At 38.1% G+C, this 21,186-nt stretch overlaps 1 protein-coding gene and 1 long non-coding RNA gene across 33 annotated transcripts in view; one reads left to right on the top strand and one right to left on the bottom strand.

Moving 5' to 3' along the window:
- Nucleotides 1-1,395: 1,395 nt before the first annotated feature.
- LOC310893625 (uncharacterized protein) overlaps nt 1,396-21,186 on the top strand; it is a 72,363-nt gene continuing 52,572 nt past the window's right edge. For 2 of the 30 annotated variants that reach the window (XM_083822861.1, XM_083822858.1), the window contains exons 1-3: nt 1,396-14,557; nt 14,679-14,722; nt 19,248-19,295. In XM_083822861.1, coding sequence (XP_083678987.1) covers nt 14,438-14,557; nt 14,679-14,722; nt 19,248-19,295 — 212 coding nt within the window. In that variant the 5' untranslated portion in view covers nt 1,396-14,437. Of the gene's footprint in view, nt 14,723-15,290; nt 19,389-19,727; nt 21,183-21,186 lie in introns of those variants that run through there. The other 28 variants (XR_014579159.1, XR_014579160.1, XR_014579161.1 and 25 more) reach the window with 28 other exon arrangements.
- LOC310893629 overlaps nt 19,225-21,186 on the bottom strand; it is a 47,117-nt gene continuing 45,155 nt past the window's right edge. For all 3 annotated transcript variants that reach the window (XR_014579166.1, XR_014579167.1, XR_014579168.1), the window contains one exon: nt 19,225-19,364. This is a non-coding gene — a long non-coding RNA (uncharacterized lncRNA). The remainder of the gene's footprint in view (nt 19,365-21,186) is intronic.

Below are 21,186 nucleotides of genomic sequence, written 5' to 3' on the forward strand. Positions count from 1 at the left end.
AAAAAAGAAAAGCTATTATTGAAAAAGAAATGTAATAATCTCACTTAATTTTAAACTAGAACAAACTGTAAAATAACACAGAAGTCCTCTTCTAAATGATCAAGATGTTAAGCAGCCAAAGGTTTCCAAATTGAAATGCAACAACCTATGGCTACACAAGGGTGACAAAATACCAAGACACTGCAAATAAAACTGAAATTTACATTAAATTAATCCCACATTTGAAATCTGTTGTTCTACTGTTTATGTTAATTTGTTTTAGCTTGATAAGATCAACAGTTTAAAATGGATTAATATAGTCATGGGAAGAGGCATACAACAAACAGAGATGATGTAATAAATTAAGTTAACTCTAAAAAGTAAATGACATTATTGCTTCTTTCTTTAACATATCATTACAGATGCAAAAACAAACATTTGTGGAAAATTTTAAAATTGATGAACAAAGAAAATTAGGCAACATAGATGAAAATAATTGAAATATAGATGAGAGTTATAAGTATATACACAATCTCTGCTATAAATCAAGAATTAAGAAATTATGGGTATATAATAAAACCTTGAAATGTTCTTGTAAGCTAAAACAGAAAAACTTATACAAAACCTAGTGCATGCATGCACAGGCATGCATATACTGTAATGGAGATGCAAGTACAATTTCCAACCTTTTATTTATATTTCCACGCAAACATCATTACCCTAACTGTAAACCTGGGGAACTGAAGCTCAGCACGTTATGGATGGGAAGACCAGGGAGCCAAATTTTCCTTTCTTCAGATAGCAGCTTTGAAACATTTCCTGCTGCGCTAGGCTACAACTCCCTGTCAGCCTGGAGGCAACCACATTGCTGACAGAGGAGCTGCACAGTACTCTAGGAGCAATGCATCCCAGCCTCCAGTTAGTCAGTTCAGTGGTTAACTGTGCTCCTGAGCATCTGCTGTCTTCATAGGATCCCTTCTTAATCTGGGAGTACATAAGTTTGTCTGTTTATGTCTCTTTTTTTTTTTTTTTCCCTCTCTGTTCCATATAGACTTCCTCTGAACATCAATGGTCCAGCAACTAAATGTCTTTCCCACTGTATGAACATATCCCCCTGATTCTCCTTTTAGTTCATCAATTTTTATTCTTGTGAAAGGCCTAAACTGTTTCTATTCTTTTTGAAAATGTCTATTTTTGTCAGTTATGACCTTTTGATCTGGTCAAGATTTTCAAGTCTCTGTGTTCTTTTACATATATATAGTATATTTTACTATTATGCTATATACTTTTACTATATACTATATTATACACTATTACTATATATTATATATTATATACATTTATATCATATTATATAGTATATTTTACTATATATATATATATATATATATAGTTGGAGGAATCATTTTGCTCAGCTCCAATTTGTACTGCTCACTTTTAAAGTCCCATCATGACTGGGGCTCTTGTTTTAGCAGATTCTTTCTAAAACCCTGGTAACTCATGGTATGTCTCAGCACATTCAAACAGTTCATGATTTTACCATGTCAGCCAGAACTTGCTAGCTGACAATAGAAACCTTTCACAAAGAAATATCCAGAAAATACCAATGAAGAAAACAGAAATAATTTATAGCATATATCCTACTATTGTAGCATGGGAGACTACTGTTACTAATAACAGTATTATTTACTCTGGAAAACAACTGTTCCCATGTTCCCAGCATATAAGTATTATTAAGTATTATTAAGTCATGTATCAGTTATCATATTTGTACGTAATACATATCATGTAACTAAAAAAATATAAAATAAAATAAAATCAATTTCTATAACTTAATTTGTAGGTAGTTTGGAAACTTGTAAATTCTTCTGAAAAAGATTTAAGTCTGCTTTGTTTTGGTTCAGTTAGATCAGATAGTCTCGTTTTCCATACTTGTTTCTCTTAACACAAACATGATGAAGACATCACACCATATAAGAAGTCTCAGTTCTTTTTAGTTAAAACCTATTTTAGCACAAAGCTGTGACTGAGAAACTTCTGTTTTTATATTATTCAAAACTTAACTATACACTTCATCAATGGGTCAAAAAGGTAAACCAAACTTCAGAGCACAATCACTTCAGTACCGTAAAACGTACCAGGTACTTTTTGAGCAATAGTATTTATACAGTACTGATATGATTGCAACCTTGAAGTCTAACACAGTTATCCAGTCATCTAGTTTAAGAGTAGCAAAGGAAATATAGTTACTTAATGAAATATTCTTCTTGTTATTCCACCAAAAAATCTTTTCGTCGGCTGACACTGTACCATTATTATCATCTAACCTGGCCTCTTCCATGGCCTTTTCACAGCATTTTACCTTTGCTCCTTCAAAAAGCTCAGCACTTGGTCAGGCTAGATTTTATTTTTTTCAGAACATGCCTATGGAGTTTTCTCCAAAGATCTCTAAACACAAGTTCAAGGCGAGTGCAGAATGCAGATACTAGTTTAAAAAAACGTAAATAAGTAATAAACATAGCTTCTGCTGTCTTCTTTGCAAAGCTGGACTTGTGAGACCCTGCCAAAGTGAAGAGGAGAAACAGCAAAGAGCAAACTAGTCTGCGAATAAAGTGATCATCAGCTGGCCATCGATGCTAAATTCCCTTAATTTACAGGGGGGGAGAAATGCTACAAAGCTTCTAGTCACTAAAAGTAAAAATAAGTTTATGCAACAACGGATGCAGTTTGGGCAGGACAACATATAAATAATTGTTTGTGAACTCACCTGTGTAAGGTATTTCAAGCAATAAATTTATAGCAAGATGAAGAAGCTCCAAACCACACAAAGCACAGCCAGAGAAAATCTTGAAAATGTATGTTAGCACTGTCACCACCTGCTTCTGCTATTGCAATGTGCAACATTCTGCTCTTCTATCACACAGGTACAGGCAAGATTTACAGGTTTTGTGGCAACAAAGACTGCAGTAGCACTCCATTTTTACTACAGACAAAACCACAGACATATGGATGGCAAGAATGATTTTTTTTTTCTTGCTATCCATTTATCTATGATGTCTGCATCATAGCAAAAGACTGGCACACATTGCAATAACATCTGTCATAGATGTACACTAAGTAACTTCCTCATATAGAGGCATACATAGACTCGTCCTCCCATATACTTTTGTTATTTATGTAAAGCTCAAACTATATGACCAAGTATGTTTTTGATTAAAAAGAAGTAGCCTTTGCTGGCATAAACATCTGTCATTCCAATAATGAAAGAGCTCGGCTTAGCAAGAAATTGAGGAGGGCACTATTCCTCTTCCTTCACCAAGTCCTGAATTCCAGTTCACCTTGTTGAAATATGTCTTTGTACTTTCTGACTGCTTCCAAAATTATCAGTCTTCCTAAAAAGGGTAATAAGGCTGCATAACCTCTGTCACAGAGCTGACAAATTTCAAGTGGTTCAATCCTAACAGGTTCTGAGAGTTACAAAGAAGTGCTTAAAAATTCAGATAAAAGCCAAAACTAAAATGTATCTCCTATTCAATTTCATGGTCTCTTTCCTTAATTTTGAACATTAATTTAGCTGAATTTTGGCAAATACGTAACAATTATATCCTTTATCAACACAGTGTGACTCTTGATACCCTGGAAGATTCATGTTGTGCTCTAAATTTAGAAGCAATGTCATTATAAACTGGAAAAGAAATATGTTCCATTCTCTTCAGAGAAGTTTATTGAGTCTCTAAGTGTAAAGAATTAATCAACTTAAAAGGTGCCTCACACCAAGCTGTTGATTACAGAGCACCAGAGATTTAAGCATCACCAGATGTGCTACTCAGGTACTTCTATGCAATGGGCAATAACATTGGATGCAGTTACTGACACCTACCAAGGTAAGTTGCCCTGGTCCTTGTCATAAATTACTGCAGTCAGTTACAGGGATTTTACGTTGTTGTCCAAAGGTCTTGAAAACACAAGCAGACAGCTCAGTTCCATGTAAAGTTCATATTTCTTGTTACTATTAGCATTGAATCTTAAATATAATGTCAATGTGCAGAATTAAATATATATATATATATATCCAGGATGTGGCTCGTGCTTTATAGCATATGCTAGACTAATGCCACAGGACAAAAATGATAAGGTCTTACAAAATGTCACTTCATGCTGAATTTTATTTACTGTTGTTGGCAATTATGCATGTAAGAATAGGCTATTTAGACAATAAGGATTTCTAAGGATGTGTCATATGTTTATGGTTAAATATATTAAATGTCACATTAAAGCTGACATGGCCATGGCTCAAGGCAAAAACACTGTCAAGTTGCCCATGACCCAGATGCAGTATATGTCATCAAGTTGATTTTTTTTCTTTTTGATTGTAGTTTATAGTGCATAATATTGTATATCAAATGTCCTACAAAAGTGTTGCTTGCTATGAGATATTTTTTCTTCCCCTTTCAGTGTTCAGTTATAGTTGAGTCTTGTTAGCAGCTATTGACAGACGTCGAGAATATGTTTCAGTTAGTGCTAACTTCCCTTTTATTAGTAAATATGCATACATATATATATATGTATATAAAATAAAAGTAAGTAACTGGGATAAAATAAAATGACTGTGGGGCATGCTCCTTGGAGGAAATCAATAGCACTACACTGACCTCACTATAGGTAAGCAGACTTTCTGGATAGGTTTTGAATGTGTGGGAAGACTAAGATTTTTATACTAAAGTCTTGCTAGACTGCTTATGAATTGGCTGGAAGTGCTCTTTTGATGACATTATTCACTCCCAAGCATTGACTTGTCCTTTTATTAGTGGAGAGAATCAGTGCTCTTAAGAAATAAGCTTAAAGAAGTGAATTCTTCTCAGAAGTAACTATTTGGATTCTTTTCTCTGATTTCAACCTTTTATTTTAGCCTTGTAGTTTCCTCTCGAGCTTCAGTAGCAGTTGACTCAGAAGGCTACTTCTGGAGTAAGCCATTCTGAGTGGTGATTTATAATATTTTAATTATCCTTAATATATGGCTTTTTAACACAGCTGGGACTGCATTGCATTGTACTGGGAATCTGTTCTTGCTGGCAGATAACATGCTATTTTCTGCCAGACAGATTTCTATCACCACTCATAACTTTTTTTCCATGAAGTGGGATATTTATAAACACTTTCAAGCATGCATTTGCAGCATAAGATATCACCAATTAAATCCTCTGGGAGCTATTCCAGTTCATCTTAGGAAATAAGCATTTTTCATGTCTTTATTGTAGTTCTAGAAATTATGGATAAAAATAGTAAAATTGATTTGGACTGGCGAGAGCCTTTGCGTAATGACTGGTGTCACTCCCAGAGAAGACCCAAGAAGGATTTTTAATATTATGTCATAAAATCCCTTTCTAGTTTCCACGGGGAGTACACTAATACAATTTTAAACTAGATTCAGAACACTTACTTTCTTGTAGCAAATCAGCTCTAATTATAACACTTCAAACAGAGCAGAGCAGAGGCAGGTCTCTGACTCTTTCTCCTTATGGGGAGGCTCTTCTGATCATTTGTGTGAAGAGCAGCGGGTATATTTTCTTTCCTGTGCCCCACCCAGTGCATGCTGTTATATCAACTCTGAAAGAGCTTTATGGGTTTTTGCACCCTTTCATTGTTGCTGAGCCAGTCTGTTCTCTCTTGCCTAGGGCAGAAGTAAGACTACCAAGTGATATAACCAGCACTCATTGGGAAGGCTTTGATGGAGCCGTTTGGCATCTGAACACAAATGCTTCCTGTAATCATGACCACTCCAACCATAATTTCTTTCACTGAAACAGAAATGGGCCCTGACAAATATCAAAATGATTGCGTTTTAGTTACAGAATGAAATGTTTGACATTAAATGCCTTTTTGCCTAAGTAGGAGGTAAAGGTAATTACCCATATTGTACATTGTAATGGAAACTATCTTTTATTTGTTTGGCTTCCCCTGCCCCCACCACATGAGGAATTTTGGAGTATTTGTTCCAAGTGGAACCAAACGGAAACATTGATATCCAATGGCCTTTCACAAAACAGATTTTCCATCCTTAATACATTGAGCGCTCTGCAGAGAACTGGGGAATGTAGCTCAGTTCTGTTTTGTCTCTTCAACTGACAAAACAGAAAGGGGAAGCAAAAACTCTGCTTAGTCCCCCAGGGAGTGCATTTAGCACTGAGAGGATGCCAGGAGGGCCTGTGAGGAGAGCAGAAGGAGATGGTTGTCATCTTGAGACACTCGCTGTGCCCCAGGCCTTGCAGTCTTTGGTGCTAGGCAAGCATTAAGACCAACAGAATGACTGATCTCTCCGTATGAATGCGGAGGAGTGAAGATACTACCCGTGTATTTTAGTGCCATTACGGTGAGAATCAGCACACAGAAAATGTAGTTTTATTCATGTTTTGCATACTTCCAACAAGCATCATTTCTAGCTAAATGAAATGCGTGGGGGTCCTATGCAACTACAGGGGAAGAGAAAAAGCCAACATTTCCAACACCTTTCCTGCCAGATCTGTTATAAGCAGTCTCACTTGTTCCATACAGTTTTGGTGCCTCATCAGCTCCGTACATATCCTTGGAGAACTGTAAAGACAAGTATGTGGGAGGAAGCTTCCCTGCCTCTACCCCTATCCCACCATCAGCACCCCCCCTCCCCAAGCATATACAGAGACTGACAGAAAAGACACACTCCCACACATTTTTAGCACATTATCAGGTTTTACAACACAAAGCATGCAAGTCCAAACTTGCTAAGCACATGTTTTATAATTGACTGTGAAGAAGTATCTTGGTGTCTTCACACTCTTTTTCCATTTCTGGAGACAGTGGAAGACAGAGAGTCATTCCTATATTACTCTTCTTCTTTGAAGTGCAACACAAGCCACAGACCTAATGCCTCCATAAGGAAGATGTTTAAGTGATAAAACCATGTAAATCATAAATGTGGAAACTACTTTTCTAACAAAATGATCCCGGGTCTCAAATTAAGCTACTACCAATGACTTCATGGGAATTATATTGTTATAGCTGAGGTTAGGTTTTGGCACTTTTGGGACTGGAATTCACAAGTAAAACTAAGAAGTTTGTGTAATAAAAAAGAAACCAGCTGACTTTACTTCTGTATAGGTTCCCCAACTCTGCAATAATAGCTCAGCTGACATCATTTTATAGTACTTTGCATTGTGTAAAAATCACTGAAGAGGTTTGCTGGTTTTGATGAAATAGAATCTGTCTCCTACGGAGAAATTAGATTGTACCTGACAGCTGAGAAGTATCCAGATGACAAAAAAGCAAGAGTCAGTGTAAGTTACAGGATTCCAGATCACTTCCAAAACCATTTTTGTTAAGATTGAAATCTTAGCTTGTTTCTGAACACCTACTATAACTTGTCTCCACATAAAACTTGCTCCAATCCTGTGCTGCCCTTTCTGCCTTGATGCTATGCTTATGCCAATAGGCGGCTTCATCTCTTTTTGATCTCTGAGCACGATCAAGCTCAGACCAGCTGTGTGAGTTCAGTCTTTGGGGAGGCCTTCATTTCTGGTTGTGACTCTATGCTCCCTGTCACTTTTCCGGACATAGATAAAATTAACAACATGCCTTTGCTTGTCTCTGTCAGGTTTTGATCACAAAGTCAGAAGTATTCACTGTGATGATAGGTAAGAGGACTTAGACAATGGAGAAGGAAATGAAGGTACAGCATTGGCAGAGAATTGAATATCTAAAGGCCAACTACTGGTTAAGGCCGAGAAGAAGCAAATGTATACCTTTGTGCCCCACCCTTGCAGTGTCTGCCCAAGGAGAGCATTGCCAAGGCGTACATAAATAAATATATATGCTATATTATTTGTTGCTAGTGATGAAACCTGTTACTGAGTTAAGAACTGCATAAGTGGAGTAACAGAAAGCCTTCAATAAAAAATAAGATTATTTTGCAGATAAAAAGAATAGATGCAAAGTAAGAAAAAGAAAAAAAAAAAAGGAACAAAGAAAACAAGAGACAAACATAAATGATGTGCCTAAAGGAAAACATCAGTATAAAAGACAAGGAAATCCACATATTTTTTTCTATGTTTTTTACAGGTTGCAACTGTAAATCATCAGTTTCATAGATCTAACCTGAAATTTATGTATATCAGTGGAATTAGACCCACTGAAGTTGACTTTGAAAAAAATTTTGATTCTTCTGTTAGGATCACTTCATGTTTAATTTTCATAGGCTGTGTTGTGTTTAAAATAAAACTGTCTGAGAGGTCTTCTGTAAAGTGAGTTCTTGCTGGAAAATGCCATTTCTTCTAAATCAGCTCTTTTTATGAGAATGAACAAGCTTCAACTTGACACTAGGCTCTTGGCTATACTATTCTTGAAGGCATTTCATGTTTTATTAATAGTAATTCATATAGACTGAGGAGGGAACACTGATTGGAGCAACTGGCTCATGTTCACCTTCCTGCTCTGCTGTTGTCAGCACTGAGGTGAATGCTCTGACTAGCCAGCAATGCCAGGAAGTGCTCTCTCCATCTCTGTTCCAGGGTTAGCATCCCTCTCACTAATTTTTCAAAAATCTTTGAAAAGTCTTGATGGTATCCCAAAGTGTATACGATTCCTTCTACTGTAGTTACAATCTCTCTCACATGAAAACAACAAAAATGGAAAGATGTTTTCTGTGCCACCTTGCTCTCCCTTGCTGGCAGACTGCTGTCTACAGTACATTCTCATTCTTCCACAGGATTTGCTTTCTACACCTCCAATTTCCTATTGCTTCCAAAAGCAAGTTGTGGAACTCAGACTGCCACACTTTCTGGATTTTTTTTTTTTTTTCTGAGTGCGGTTTCACCTCAAAATCCTGCTCCTAACATACATTTTGTGATGAGTTATTTTACTTAAGAACCCATGACAGTACATGAAACATCCCTACTGATATAAATTAGTGATTAAATATGTATCTTCTGTTGTTCAGTCACTGATATGTTAATACAATATTCTAGTATTAGGTTGACCCAGCAATTTGACTGTGCAGTGATACCCAACACACCTTAAGCATAAATAGGAACCTGTATGCGAAATTGAAAAGGTTTGTGTATAAACCTTATTTAATAATAATTATAATAACAACAACGTACAACAACACCAAGGCTACAAAATGTAAAATGCTTGAGCTGAAATTCTTATAGCACTTCCTCGTTGATTATTTTCTTGAATTTGCTTCAGATTCCACAGTTGTTAAACAATTTGCAGTGGCAAGTATAAACTAGGAAAAATAATTCCAGGTTTTAACAAGAACTGTTAGACAGCTGTCTGCCCCCCATTCATCTCACTGCAGAACAAGGTCCTAAGCTTCCTATGAATGCAGCTTACATCTGTGGTCAAAAAAGCTAGCTTATGCCAATTCAATTTCTATTCAGTTTTCAGTCTGACCTTTCTGCCCATAAAAAGTAAGGATAGGGCATTCTGATAATATCAGGTCATCTGTCCTAATCACAGAAATGCTTTTAGGAGATTTTACATGGGAGTTTTCATCCACTGATTTTAACTAATATTGCAAAGATTAGAGGATGTTTTGTGTTTTGGAACCTCAGCCAGAGCAGCCCATTTATTTAAATATAAGAACAATTTTTTCCCACACCTTTTGAACTAGGTAAAAAGAGAGAAAGAAATACTAAAGAGCTCAGGATTGAAGGCTTAAAAAACCTTACCCCCAAACAGCTCTTGTTTTACCCTAGTATTTTGTCTTTATCCATGCTTTTAAGTCCTCATTTGCTGGCATTATAGACCCTGCAGGAAGTGGTTTGTGGGAAAAAATATTTCAAAGCAGTGATGATGAGCTACACAACAGAGAGTTGTATTTGAACTGCCTTGAGGGGGGAAAAAAAGTAATAGAAGCATATGCAATTTTGAATAATCTAAAAAAAAAAAAGGGATTTTGAAGATAAATTAATGTGGGTTTTGCCTCTTTAATTCTGTTATGTGTATATAAGTAGGTATTTAAGTTGCTTTGTGGTTGTTAAATGTAATTTAAATGCACAGGTGTTTTTCTTTTTCTCTTTTTATTATTATTTTTTTCCATTCTTGAGAGAAATGATGTGATACAGACCACAACAAACTGTACAAAACCCCAGTAGGAAGGACAGTTCTTCAGAAATGCCAGTAATTGCAGAGCAGATAGCGCAACATGCAAATGTTTCTGTGAATTTCAGCCACTTGCCAGTCTCTGGGGCCTTTCAAAAAGAAATTAGCAGCCCTTCAGACTGTGTAGACAAGGATTTGCTCCTCAGATGGTAACTGGGTTCCTTTTCTCCCAGTTGTTCTTGTCTGGATCTTGGAAGATAACCTCACTGTCACCTGTTTCCTCAATCTCTATGTCTTCCTTTTCAAAAAATACACTACAGTTTCTGCTTTGTATACCATACTAGTTCTAAGCAAGTACTCCTTACAAATCAGAAATCCTAGCCTGTAGCAAATACAAATGAAAAAAGAAAAGCATTGTTTTTGCAGTCAGTTTTTGGTAAGCAATTCAGAAGTCATCTGCACGGGAGAAAACCAACCTTTTCTTCTCCCCCACATTTGTTCTAGCCATAGATTTTCACAGATAGAGTGGTTAGCATTTGGAACAGAATATGGCTTCACTTTTTTATAAAGATGTCTTTGGAGACCAGCCAGGCAGGGACTGGGAGTTACAAAGCTATCATGAGACTCAGCTGGCATAGACACCTTCCAGGAAGTTTTCAGATCAGATGAGAGGAGAAGAATTTCATTTATCAGTTTTAGAGTAAGAAATAAAGCTGAAATTGAAAAACAATTGTGGGACTTTAACCAAATGGAGGGTGATGTCACTCAACCTGTCCTCAGTCAGTGCTTAATCTTTCCTTGGGATGAGTAGGAATGGCCAGATTTTTGAACACAGTAGCCTGTATGTTGTTTATTTATAAAGGGCAAGGGAAGCCATCTGTGTGACTGCAAGATCTTGTGTGACCTTAAGATCAGTTCTGCTAGCATCTCATCAATGTGGAGGTTATTTAGAATAACAAGAGGAACAAAGAGTGAGTGCATGAAACACCAACTTTTGGGAATGCTTGCCATAGTCACACCAATCCGTAGTGTGCTGAACAGATGAGATTTCAACTCATTGTTTCATCTCTGCTTTTGGCAGCACAGTTAGATATATCAAGCCAAATTATGTCTGCTGATACTCATGAGTAACTGCCACCAGTTTCAATAGCATTTGCACACATGGATCTGCAGGGGTAAGTATGCTACAGGCCTGGGCTGGGCAGGAGACATGGTCATAAGAAGAAGCTGTTTGACATCTACAGCCAGAATCCTTCCCAAAATTTAGGACTAGTATCAAAACTAATATTGATTTTTGCTAAGAGTTAACTACACAGCCATTTCCATTGAGAAATCTGCCTGTAAAGCTATCTGCTTAATCCTGAAAGACGTGTATCCGCCTCTTGCCTCCCATCTGTTCTTTACAGTTCTGGTAACCAATGCGTGTTGTGCGTTCCAGGTACCAATCCCAGATTATGACTATGCTTCAGTGACTATGGACTAGCCTACAAAATGGGCAGCACTAAGCATAACCAGCCTCCCCCCCACCCCGCCCCAGCTACCAACGAGCAGCTGAGCAGCTTCTTTGATCAGCAGCCAGCAGCATCACAAGGTTTGACCTCGCAGCCGGGCTAAGCCAGGAGCACAGTCCATATTACCACCTGCCAAAATCATAAAGCTCATCTGTAGGCATCTACACTTGCAGGGAGATTTCTGCTGTCATAATATTGTGACAACAGTGAAAACAAAATAGGGATGCATCAGAACCAGGCATGGTGTGTCCGCTTTGTCAACTGCGGGCCAAGGTCTGTGCTAAATGAGGCATGGTTTGTGCTTCAAATGTGGTGCAGAGCTAGCCAAGGAGGCAGGAAAGCCATGGAGAGAAAATGAGGCCTTGTTGAATGAACTCAGAACAAAAGGGAATGCCAGACTGTGAGGTCTGTGTCTTTCTCATTACTCCCTAATGTATGACATCATAATAGATAGAAAGGAAATACCAGATTTAATACATTAAGACAAGGAGCTTAAACTGAAAAATGGTCATTGCACATGTGGCCTGTTCAAAGCAAAGAGGCCATGTTTTTTTCCTCCTCTAAGCTAAACATATTTCCAGTCAGGTAAATTGAGCTACTCTGACTCAGAGCAGAGTAAAAAACAGGAGAATTAGCCTTAAGTCTTTTCTTTTTCCTCGTTTTTTGCATATTTTTTTCATGCTTATTGGTTGAAAAGGGAAAATTTACAGATAAGGAAGCAGTGGAGCCTTTTTCTTGTAACTTTACGCTCTTTCCAATCCAAACCAAGCCCCATGTATTGCAAAAATATTATTTCAAGAAAGAAATTTTCTGTGAAATTTCCATAACTTAATTTTATACTGATGGATACTTCTCTGTCTTTGAATTCTCTTTAGAAACAAAACAAAACAACAACAACAAAAGTTTGGGACCCTGAGTGAGAAAGGGTTTAATTTATCTGCCACGTATTATGCTGATGACTGCATGCCTGCCTGTTTTTCAGAAATAGCTCTCTCTATGAAAATTCTAACTTATGATTTTTTTAATGAAAAAATAGCAACCTTTGTTATTGTTTATTATGGTTTTTGAATTGTGTTTACCTAGATCTTACAAGCCACCAAAGCAGCCACCTGGCAAAGGTGAAATTTCCTTCCTCTCATTTCTGTAGGTACGAGGTCCTCAAGACATCATACTGTTAATGACTTACTTTCCCAATGCTCTGTAGGAGTATAAGCATTTCTTTAACTTACAGAATAGGAAGTGGATTTTTAAAAAAGTGATGTGAATTTTAAAGCTAATTTGACGGGCAACCTGATTTTCAAAGTTTCTGACATAGGGAGTCTACGTTAGCTAGATTCCCACTAGACACCACTGCTAATCTATTCTGTGTTGTTTTAAGGGAGCACTCAAATTTGACATACATTTTTAAAAGTCAAGACCATTTGGGCTAAAATCTGTAAGTACTTTGGGCTGGCTGTCAGACTCATACTGTAACTGTAGTACCTTCACTGTTGTGGGTTTGTTTTTTTTTTTTTTGCAGCATATTTCTAACAGACATTTATGAGACATCTCACTTAAAACACTGTAGCAAATATTGACTTAATTTTACTTCCAAATTTAATCATGTGTGATGGCTTCAGAGAAAAGAGACATTCCTGAGAAGCTACAGTTGTTTAATTATGGCTGCTTCAGCTTTTCTCCCTACTTCAAGTTCCTTTTTTTAAGGTAGGAAACAATGCCGTAGGAACATTTTAGCAGTATAAAATTGCTCTCAAACCATAAAGGAGAGTGACTATAGTGTGGGAAGTCCTACTTAAAATGCATTTTGAGTTTCCAAGCTTTGATTTTTTGACCTTTAGATTTTTATCCAAAGCCTATCATGTTCAGAGCACGCTAACTTTGTCTTTTAACCTGAAAAACTACAGGGAAGTTTTAGACGTTTGTGCAGGATTGGCTCAGTGGCAATCTTTGATGTCTCTTTAACACAGGGTATCTTTCCCCATATTGGCATCTGCATAAAACGATGGATTGAAATGGTGGTGGGTGAATATCAAAGGAAAAATTCATAGGCTGCTGCAGCAGTCCTCTCATGGACTGGTCTAATCAACCCGCTCCTGCATCGCCATCCCTGCCAAGGAAATACAACGTGTATGTAGCTCTTTGCTGAAGCATTAAACTAATGCAGGGTAAAAAACAACCCTCTCCCAAAACAGTGTTTACTCTGAACATGGCTCAGTGTCCCAAATGTCCCAAGTGTCCTAAAGAGAGGTGCCTTGATGCTGGCGCACATGGTTAAGAATCAGTGTTTTCATGTCCTGTAAGCTCTGTGAATTCCTGTTCATCTGTAGATGGTGCCTAAAGCCTTCAAAAACACTCTTCAGCTGAGCTGAAGACTAGGCAGAGTACAGGCCCTCCTTCTGTCTCATGAAATCCCTGAAACGAGCTGTTGCACCATTCATTCAGAACTAAGCATTTCTCAGGTCCTATCATGACTGGCTTCTCAAAAGTGAAACTTTCATTAGTCTCTAAGACCTGGATTGCCAAGCAGCCCAACATAGGTGGTCACTGTATCTGCTGCACTGTTCAAAGAAATAAAATGTGCATATATATTTATCCTGGGAAGCGTTATTATTTTTGACCTCTTCACAAGGACAAAAGAGAAGGAATGTGATTTGTCCAAAAGTTTGCTGACAAATGTGAGAGGAAATATTTTTTAAACCAGTGACAGATACAAAAGGACAGCATATTTAGGTGAATGAGGAGTAGGAAAAATGTCTCCTCCTTTCAGATATGTTTCTACAAGTTCTTTTTTTTTTTTTTTATTCATACTGACAAGCATACACTGAATCTAGCAGATAAATATTTTACTCTGATTTTATGCTGTCACTGACATGTTTGCACAGCAAGAATCAAGTCTACTCGTCATTTTCAGGGGCATGCCAAAGCAAGTGCCAACCTACACAGCTCTGCTCTTCTCAGGGCAGACTTTCTCTGATGGCTTTCCCTTGCAGGTACAGCAGGGCAGGGCTACAGCAAATATCTAATTACTTGTCAATTCTGTGGTCTAACAAGTCAAATGCAGCTGGTACAAAGGGGCAGCTGCTTCTGCAATAGCTGTGTTTTTGTTTTCAGCAGCCTGTCTGTCAGTGGAAAATGTCTCCGGCTGCAGGAACTGGGTAAGTAGGTTCCACCTACCAAGAGCCTCTGCTGTGTTAGCAGGGCTGGGGGCAGTCAGCGCTGGCTCTGGGCTTGCAGAATTTTTGCTAATCATGTTATTAACCAGAGCTGCATTTTACCCAGCCAAAAAGAGGATTTGCATGAATTATTACTCAATGCTGAATAATTTTCAGAATCAATCACAAGTTTCAGGGCTTGATAAAGCAGCTATTACTGGGTAACATTTTAAAATGTGGTAGGCTGCTGCTCAGATGAGATTTTATAGCAAGTTTATCTAGGAATGTGATACTGTGAGTTTACTGTAAAGTGTACAAATAGGAGGTTATGGTGCAGAGACTGTTATGTAAAGTTACTCTTTACCATTTCACTGCAGTAGGATACAAACTGGTAACCTGCAGTAAGTGTTGTTCAGATGTCCAGCCACCGTAGGAAATGACATTTCATAAGCACTGCTGGGTACTGCTGCCAGCAGAACTTTTGTGCTTTTCTATCTAGAGTTGCAGCACTTTCAGCTATTGAGGCTAGGTACTTTTTATCGTTTTGTTAACTGTTCTCTCTTCCCCTCAGTTTCTATCACAAACCCTTGGTAACTGAACACCAGAAGCATAGTTCCCAAGAGACCAGTGACATGATAATAATCAGCACTTTATTCTGATGATATAAAGCTAGAAGATGGAGTCAGTTACTGGCACTGAGCTGTTAATACAAGGCACCGTTAAACTGTATTCGCTTAATCCAGAGAACTTCTAGTCAAACAAAAACACAAGTTCATGTACTGCTGATGCAAAGAGAGATGAATCACAAAGTTTGCTGGCAAGCTTTCCTTTATCTTGGCACAGCCCAAGATATGTCCAAATTATGAAATAATTGGAAGCTAATTTTCTTGGAAGAAAATGAAATCCTCAGGGAGACTGTTGCATTGGAGAATTGAAGTAACGCAGTGCTTTGCTTCAGGTGGTATGTAGTCAGTCAGGGATACACCTTCCCGAGAGCACTGCTGAATGACAAATTCACCAGGCAATATTCAGCAGGGCAGTAACATCTGATGTGTTGAGTTGATGGGATCAGGGGAAATGCGGATTTCTCCACAGAGGTGGGAAATGGAGAACACTGTCCTAACAACACTCTGGCGGTAAGCTATCAGACAACTCTTTGGGAGATCTTCAAGCCCTACACTTGGTTATCATAAACAGCATAAACTCAAGCTTTGCAAATACACAGATAAATGTGACTCTACCTCAACTGCTTTGCAATGGAAATGCGTTTTTCTCTTCTCACTGATTTGCTTCTTGAAATTTGTTTTCTTTCCAGCCTGATATAAGGAGCTTTCCAACTAAGAAATCTTTTAGGCTCTTGGTGTGGAGTTTGCATTTAAATCCTGAAATCAATGGGAAGCAAATGTTTTCATTGCCACCCAACATAAATTCAAATGCTTTGATATAGAGCTACAAATTCCAATGCACTGCTGCGCTTTCACAAAGCATTTGGGTGGGTGGGTGTTAAATTCCATTATTTTAAAGAATGAAAAGAATTGGCATCTATTTTAAGTGTCACGTTCAACAGCTGTACATTTATTGATATTTTCCATTGAGAAAACTGTTTGCTTTTTTTTTTAAGTGACATGGACTGTCAGGAAGATATCATACTTCTGTATTTATTTCTAACATTGGTATTTTAAAATGATTTATAGGTATATATTTGTGAATTTATATGCACATGATTAAAGAGCTATATTAAAATGTCAGTCACAAGCAGAATGGCAGCCACTTTGTCGACGTTTGTGAATCCTGGCATCTTAAGGAAATAATTATTCAAAAAAATAGAAATAGCCTAATAAGTCAAAAGGATCTCTATCTCTTGAACAATGTGTACATGTTCACGTAAAATATATATTTATATATGTATGTATGTATATTTAACATGAGATTTTTTTCCAGTACGTGTTATCACCATACTTATTCCTTCTCCTCTTTGGAATTAGGTTTGGTCCAACTTGGGATCCCAAGCAGCTATAACTAAACACTAATCATTCCCAAAACATCAGGTCTTGCATCAGTTTACTTACTTTCTAAGAATTCATTTTATATACTAGCTTCTGTAAAATTCCAGAGAGTATGTTTTACCTGTGAATTGCTCAATAAACTGTATACACACACACACACACACAAAAAAAAAAAAACAAAAAAACACAACACACGTTGATTCCCCACCATTGCGTAGCTGTATCAAGCACAACAAAGATGGGAGCTCTAGACAATGCAGTGACCCAACGTTTCAAGGAGTTCAGGAAGATGTAGTGGTAACAGGTAAAAAAATACATAAAAGAACACCTCTTGGTGATATTTTCACATACGTTCATCCCGGTTGCTGCCAGCACAAGAGGAGCTATACTTTTGCTCAATGAATTCCCTCATTCAGACAGGGACTATTCACAACTCATATCAAAGGCCATTAAAGCTCTCTCCTAGTCACTTCAGTGACCCTGGGACGCTATCCTGATGCAGTTACAGTGAAGCTGACTGTAGAAGGAACTCATATGTAAAGGTGTGATTCTTTATGCTCCAATTTTCAGTTAAAATGTTTAAGAAAGCTAACTCTTCTCCACTGTTTTTCATTCTTAAAAGCATGGTGGGCTAGACCAACTCCAAATAAATGTCCTTTCCTTTTTGGAACTGACATAATATATTAGTATGTTTGTGTCTTCTTTAAGTTTGGCTGTTGATTTGGAGGCCTGAGAGGAAACGTGCTATGCAGAGAAGCAAATCAGATTTATTTTTCCTCCTCCACTTTTAGACTTAGACAGAACACGCATCTCTTTGCTGCAGAACTTAATTCCTTCACATAATGCAGAGACTTTCAGGACTCCTTTACCAGACTGGGTTGTTGATAAAAGCATGTCAATACCACAGCCCACAGGGCTCCATAACAGTGCACTGTACTCTCATTGTCATTTTAGCCTACGCCTACCATATGATGGGGAGATATGGAGAGAGTGACTGAAGTTTTCAGAGGGACCTGGCTTGCTGTTACATCAAAGGCGTGGTAATGCAAGCTGGGGTGGAGCTTGTGATAAGCTAACTCAGGAGCTTACCATGGTTTCTTACCATGGTTTCCTGGGATCTCCATGCAGATGGTTTTCCTTCATTGACACATTCCTGCCATTTTGCTTACTGTTAATTTAATAATAGCCATATTGACCAGTCGTAACTCATTCCCTTGACATTTGAAGGGAATCAAAAACGTTTAACCTCTCTGCTCTCAGACTTCATTTGCACATTTTGCTTTGTTCATTGGTGATGAAGTCTCCATATTTCTCCATACAATCTCCATCCCACCTTCAAAGGCAAACAACATCATAGTGAATCACTAGACACCATATACTACAGAAGAAACTGTGGAGTTAGTCCTGATTTAGTCGTTCCACTTCCTGCATATGTTAAGGGAATTAAAATATACGTATTGCCGTGCAGTCCTGTCAAGTAAGAGTAAAATATTAAAAGCTAGTCTTTCCTCCCTCATTGAAGACAAAAATCCTGGAAATCTGACTGAAAAACAAACAAACAAACAAACAAAAAAAACCACCTAACAGTCAAAAGACAAATACATTAAACAAAATTCTGAATTCTAACCCATATTTCCTCTGTGACAAAGCTCAAGAGACTGTTCTAACGTCAGACATTCCTGAGCTTCCAGAGTGTTGAGCATCATGGGACTGTACTGTCTAATCCCATCTCATCCTGTCTCTCAGCTACAGCTGCCTTAACATCTGCATGGAAAGACCATTTTTTATTGATTGGTTTATTTATGCCAGCTCTGTTACAGCGCTTCTGCCAGCTGTAATCTCTCCAGGACAATTATGATTTCTCTTTTATGTCACCAGTAACTAATAGGGAAAACAGGTGCAATTCAGTAGAGGACTCCCAGGCAATCCTCTTCCAGGCCACAGTCCCGTCAGGCACACAGTATTGAAGTGAAATTTTGACGTTGATGGGGAAAGCTAAGCAAATACTGGCTTCCAATGTGTAAAAACTGCTCCAGAAGTTTGCTTAAAACACACTACCCCAACACAGCAAAAATGGAAATATTTCTGCCCTGTCAGTTGTGCCAACATGTTTCACAATCAGCCTTGTGGAAACTGCCACTACAACAACAGGAAACAAACGCCTGCTGTCTATCCTTTCCTGTATTTTAAGACTTCAGTATATCTGAGATGAAGCAAACTGGTCACTCAGTCCCTCTTGTCAGATGTGTCAAACGCAAAACATTTCTGAATACATACACAGTTGAATTTATCAGCGCAAGAACTGTGAAGCAATCTAATATGCGACTTTATCACCAAGAAACAAGTGGTAAGAAGGTGTGATTCAAAATACCATGGAACTGACACAGATTCGAATTGAAATAGTGCTTTTGGTAGTGTGTAATAATACTGCACAGATCATGTATTCCGCTTTTAGCATCCTGTAACATGAGCAACCACAGTACTGCTAGCACCTTTGCTTTTCCTTCTTCTGCCTTTAGCAGTGCTCTGCACAGGAAGATGACTAGGGGTGTGATCCAGCAGTCACAGAGGTGAGCAGTAAACCAACTGAACTCAACATGGCTTCAAGTGGAACTTTAACGAACAAACCTTGAGCAAACCTAGAAATTAAAATTGAATAAAAGGTATCACCTTCCCTTCCCTTCCCTTCCCTTCCCTTCCCTTCCCTTCCCTTCCCTTCCCTTCCCTTCCCTTCCCTTCCCTTCCCTTCCCTTCCCTTCCCTTCCCTTCCCTTCCCTTCCCTTCCCTTCCCTTCCCTTCCCTTCCCTTCCCTTCCCTTCCCTTCCCTTCCCTTCCCTTCCCTTCCCTTCCCTTCCCTTCCCTTCCCTTCCCTTCCCTTCCCTTCCCTTCCCTTCCCTTCCCTTCCCTTCCCTTCCCTTCCCTTCCCCTTCCCTTCCCCTTCCCTTCCCCTTCCCTTCCCTTCCCTCTTCCTGCTGGTGCAGAGGCTGATCTGTGTGCCGAAGGCCTCTTTCTGTGCAGGAGCCCCCAAGATGTTCTGGCTATGAGCTAACACGCTGACTGCAAAGGAAAGTTTTTTGACTACATTGAAAGACTGCACACATTTTCCGCCATGGTTTGTTTATGATATGAATGATGGCTTAAACATTGTTCTTCATTGAAAATAGTCCAGCTGCCCATAATCTGGCATTGATTTTCAGTGCATATTTTGCAGCTTTTAAATGCATTCTTGGCAAGAAAGTTAGAAATTTTAGCCTATGATATTAAAATCCGCAACTGGACTTGACTGTGGAAACATTTTTCCAGGTCTTCACTATGCTTCACTTTAGGAAGCCCCATTTTGGTCCCAGGACGCATGAGAATGTTGGATTTGAGACATCAGCGGGTGTAAAGTGTATCACCTCTCCAGCAGCACAATTTTTCTGAAGCCACTAACAACAGGAAGGCCTCTGGTTTCCTGTGGCCGTGTGCATCTTCGGATTTGCTCTCCCAATTTATGAATAAATTATCACATTCTGTAGTTTAGAAATTCTGGATGATTCATTGTAAACGTATGGTAAAATATTTGTAATTCTTAAAATATCTGACCCTCAGTTTTATAATTCAGAGCAATCTCTGCATGTTTGTCCCTAATCAATAAAACTAAAACATAAAGGCAAAAAGAAAAGGACTGCTCTGCTATCAATAATGACTAAAGTTACTAATACTCTGAATTCAAGCATATAGTTTAGACTCCACTGACTTACAACTATTAAGGTTGTAAGTAGCAAACTTATCTCTTTACTGATATTAACGTTAGCATGAATTTCAGACACTCACTGTAAATTGTAGCTTATTTAAACAGCATCCTTAATTTATAGCTGCAAATAATAAACATCCAAACAAGCAACAATAACTACACCAAATGACACTGTTGACAGAAAAATAAATTAAAAATATATCTGAAAATTGTTAAGCTATAACACTAGCCCATTTTCTTCCTTCAAAAGGCTTAAAATGCCAGGCTGAATCCTAGTAGAATGAGTTTGTTTACACAGAGTCTGGACATAATGAGTTTCAAAGATCTAACAACAGAGAGTCCTGAAAAGTCTCAAAAAGGGTATTGTATTTCTGGTTTGAACACAACACGGGTATGATGTGTCAGTCTTTTCATAAAAGCTCTGTTCATATCTCAGTAAAAAGCCACTATACTGTAATACCAAAAAGAGTGTAACTATTAAAACTGGAGTCTTTGCAAGCAATATATGGCAGTTAGGATGTAAATAACCATTAGATGCTGGCCCGACTGGTGCAGTATTGTTAGGCTTTTAAAACAGGAAATAAAGTAGCTGCTAAAGGCAGCTTGCCCTGACAGCAGTGGAAGGGGAAGAGGCAAGGTTTACCCATCAGCACATCATTAATTTGTAGGTGGTTGATATTAACTGAAATATTCCTGTTGACCTCAATAAGCATTGCATTTAATAC

Source organism: Anser anser (genome assembly GCF_964211835.1).
Source record: "Anser anser genome assembly, chromosome: 2".
Taxonomy (NCBI): domain Eukaryota; kingdom Metazoa; phylum Chordata; class Aves; order Anseriformes; family Anatidae; genus Anser; species Anser anser.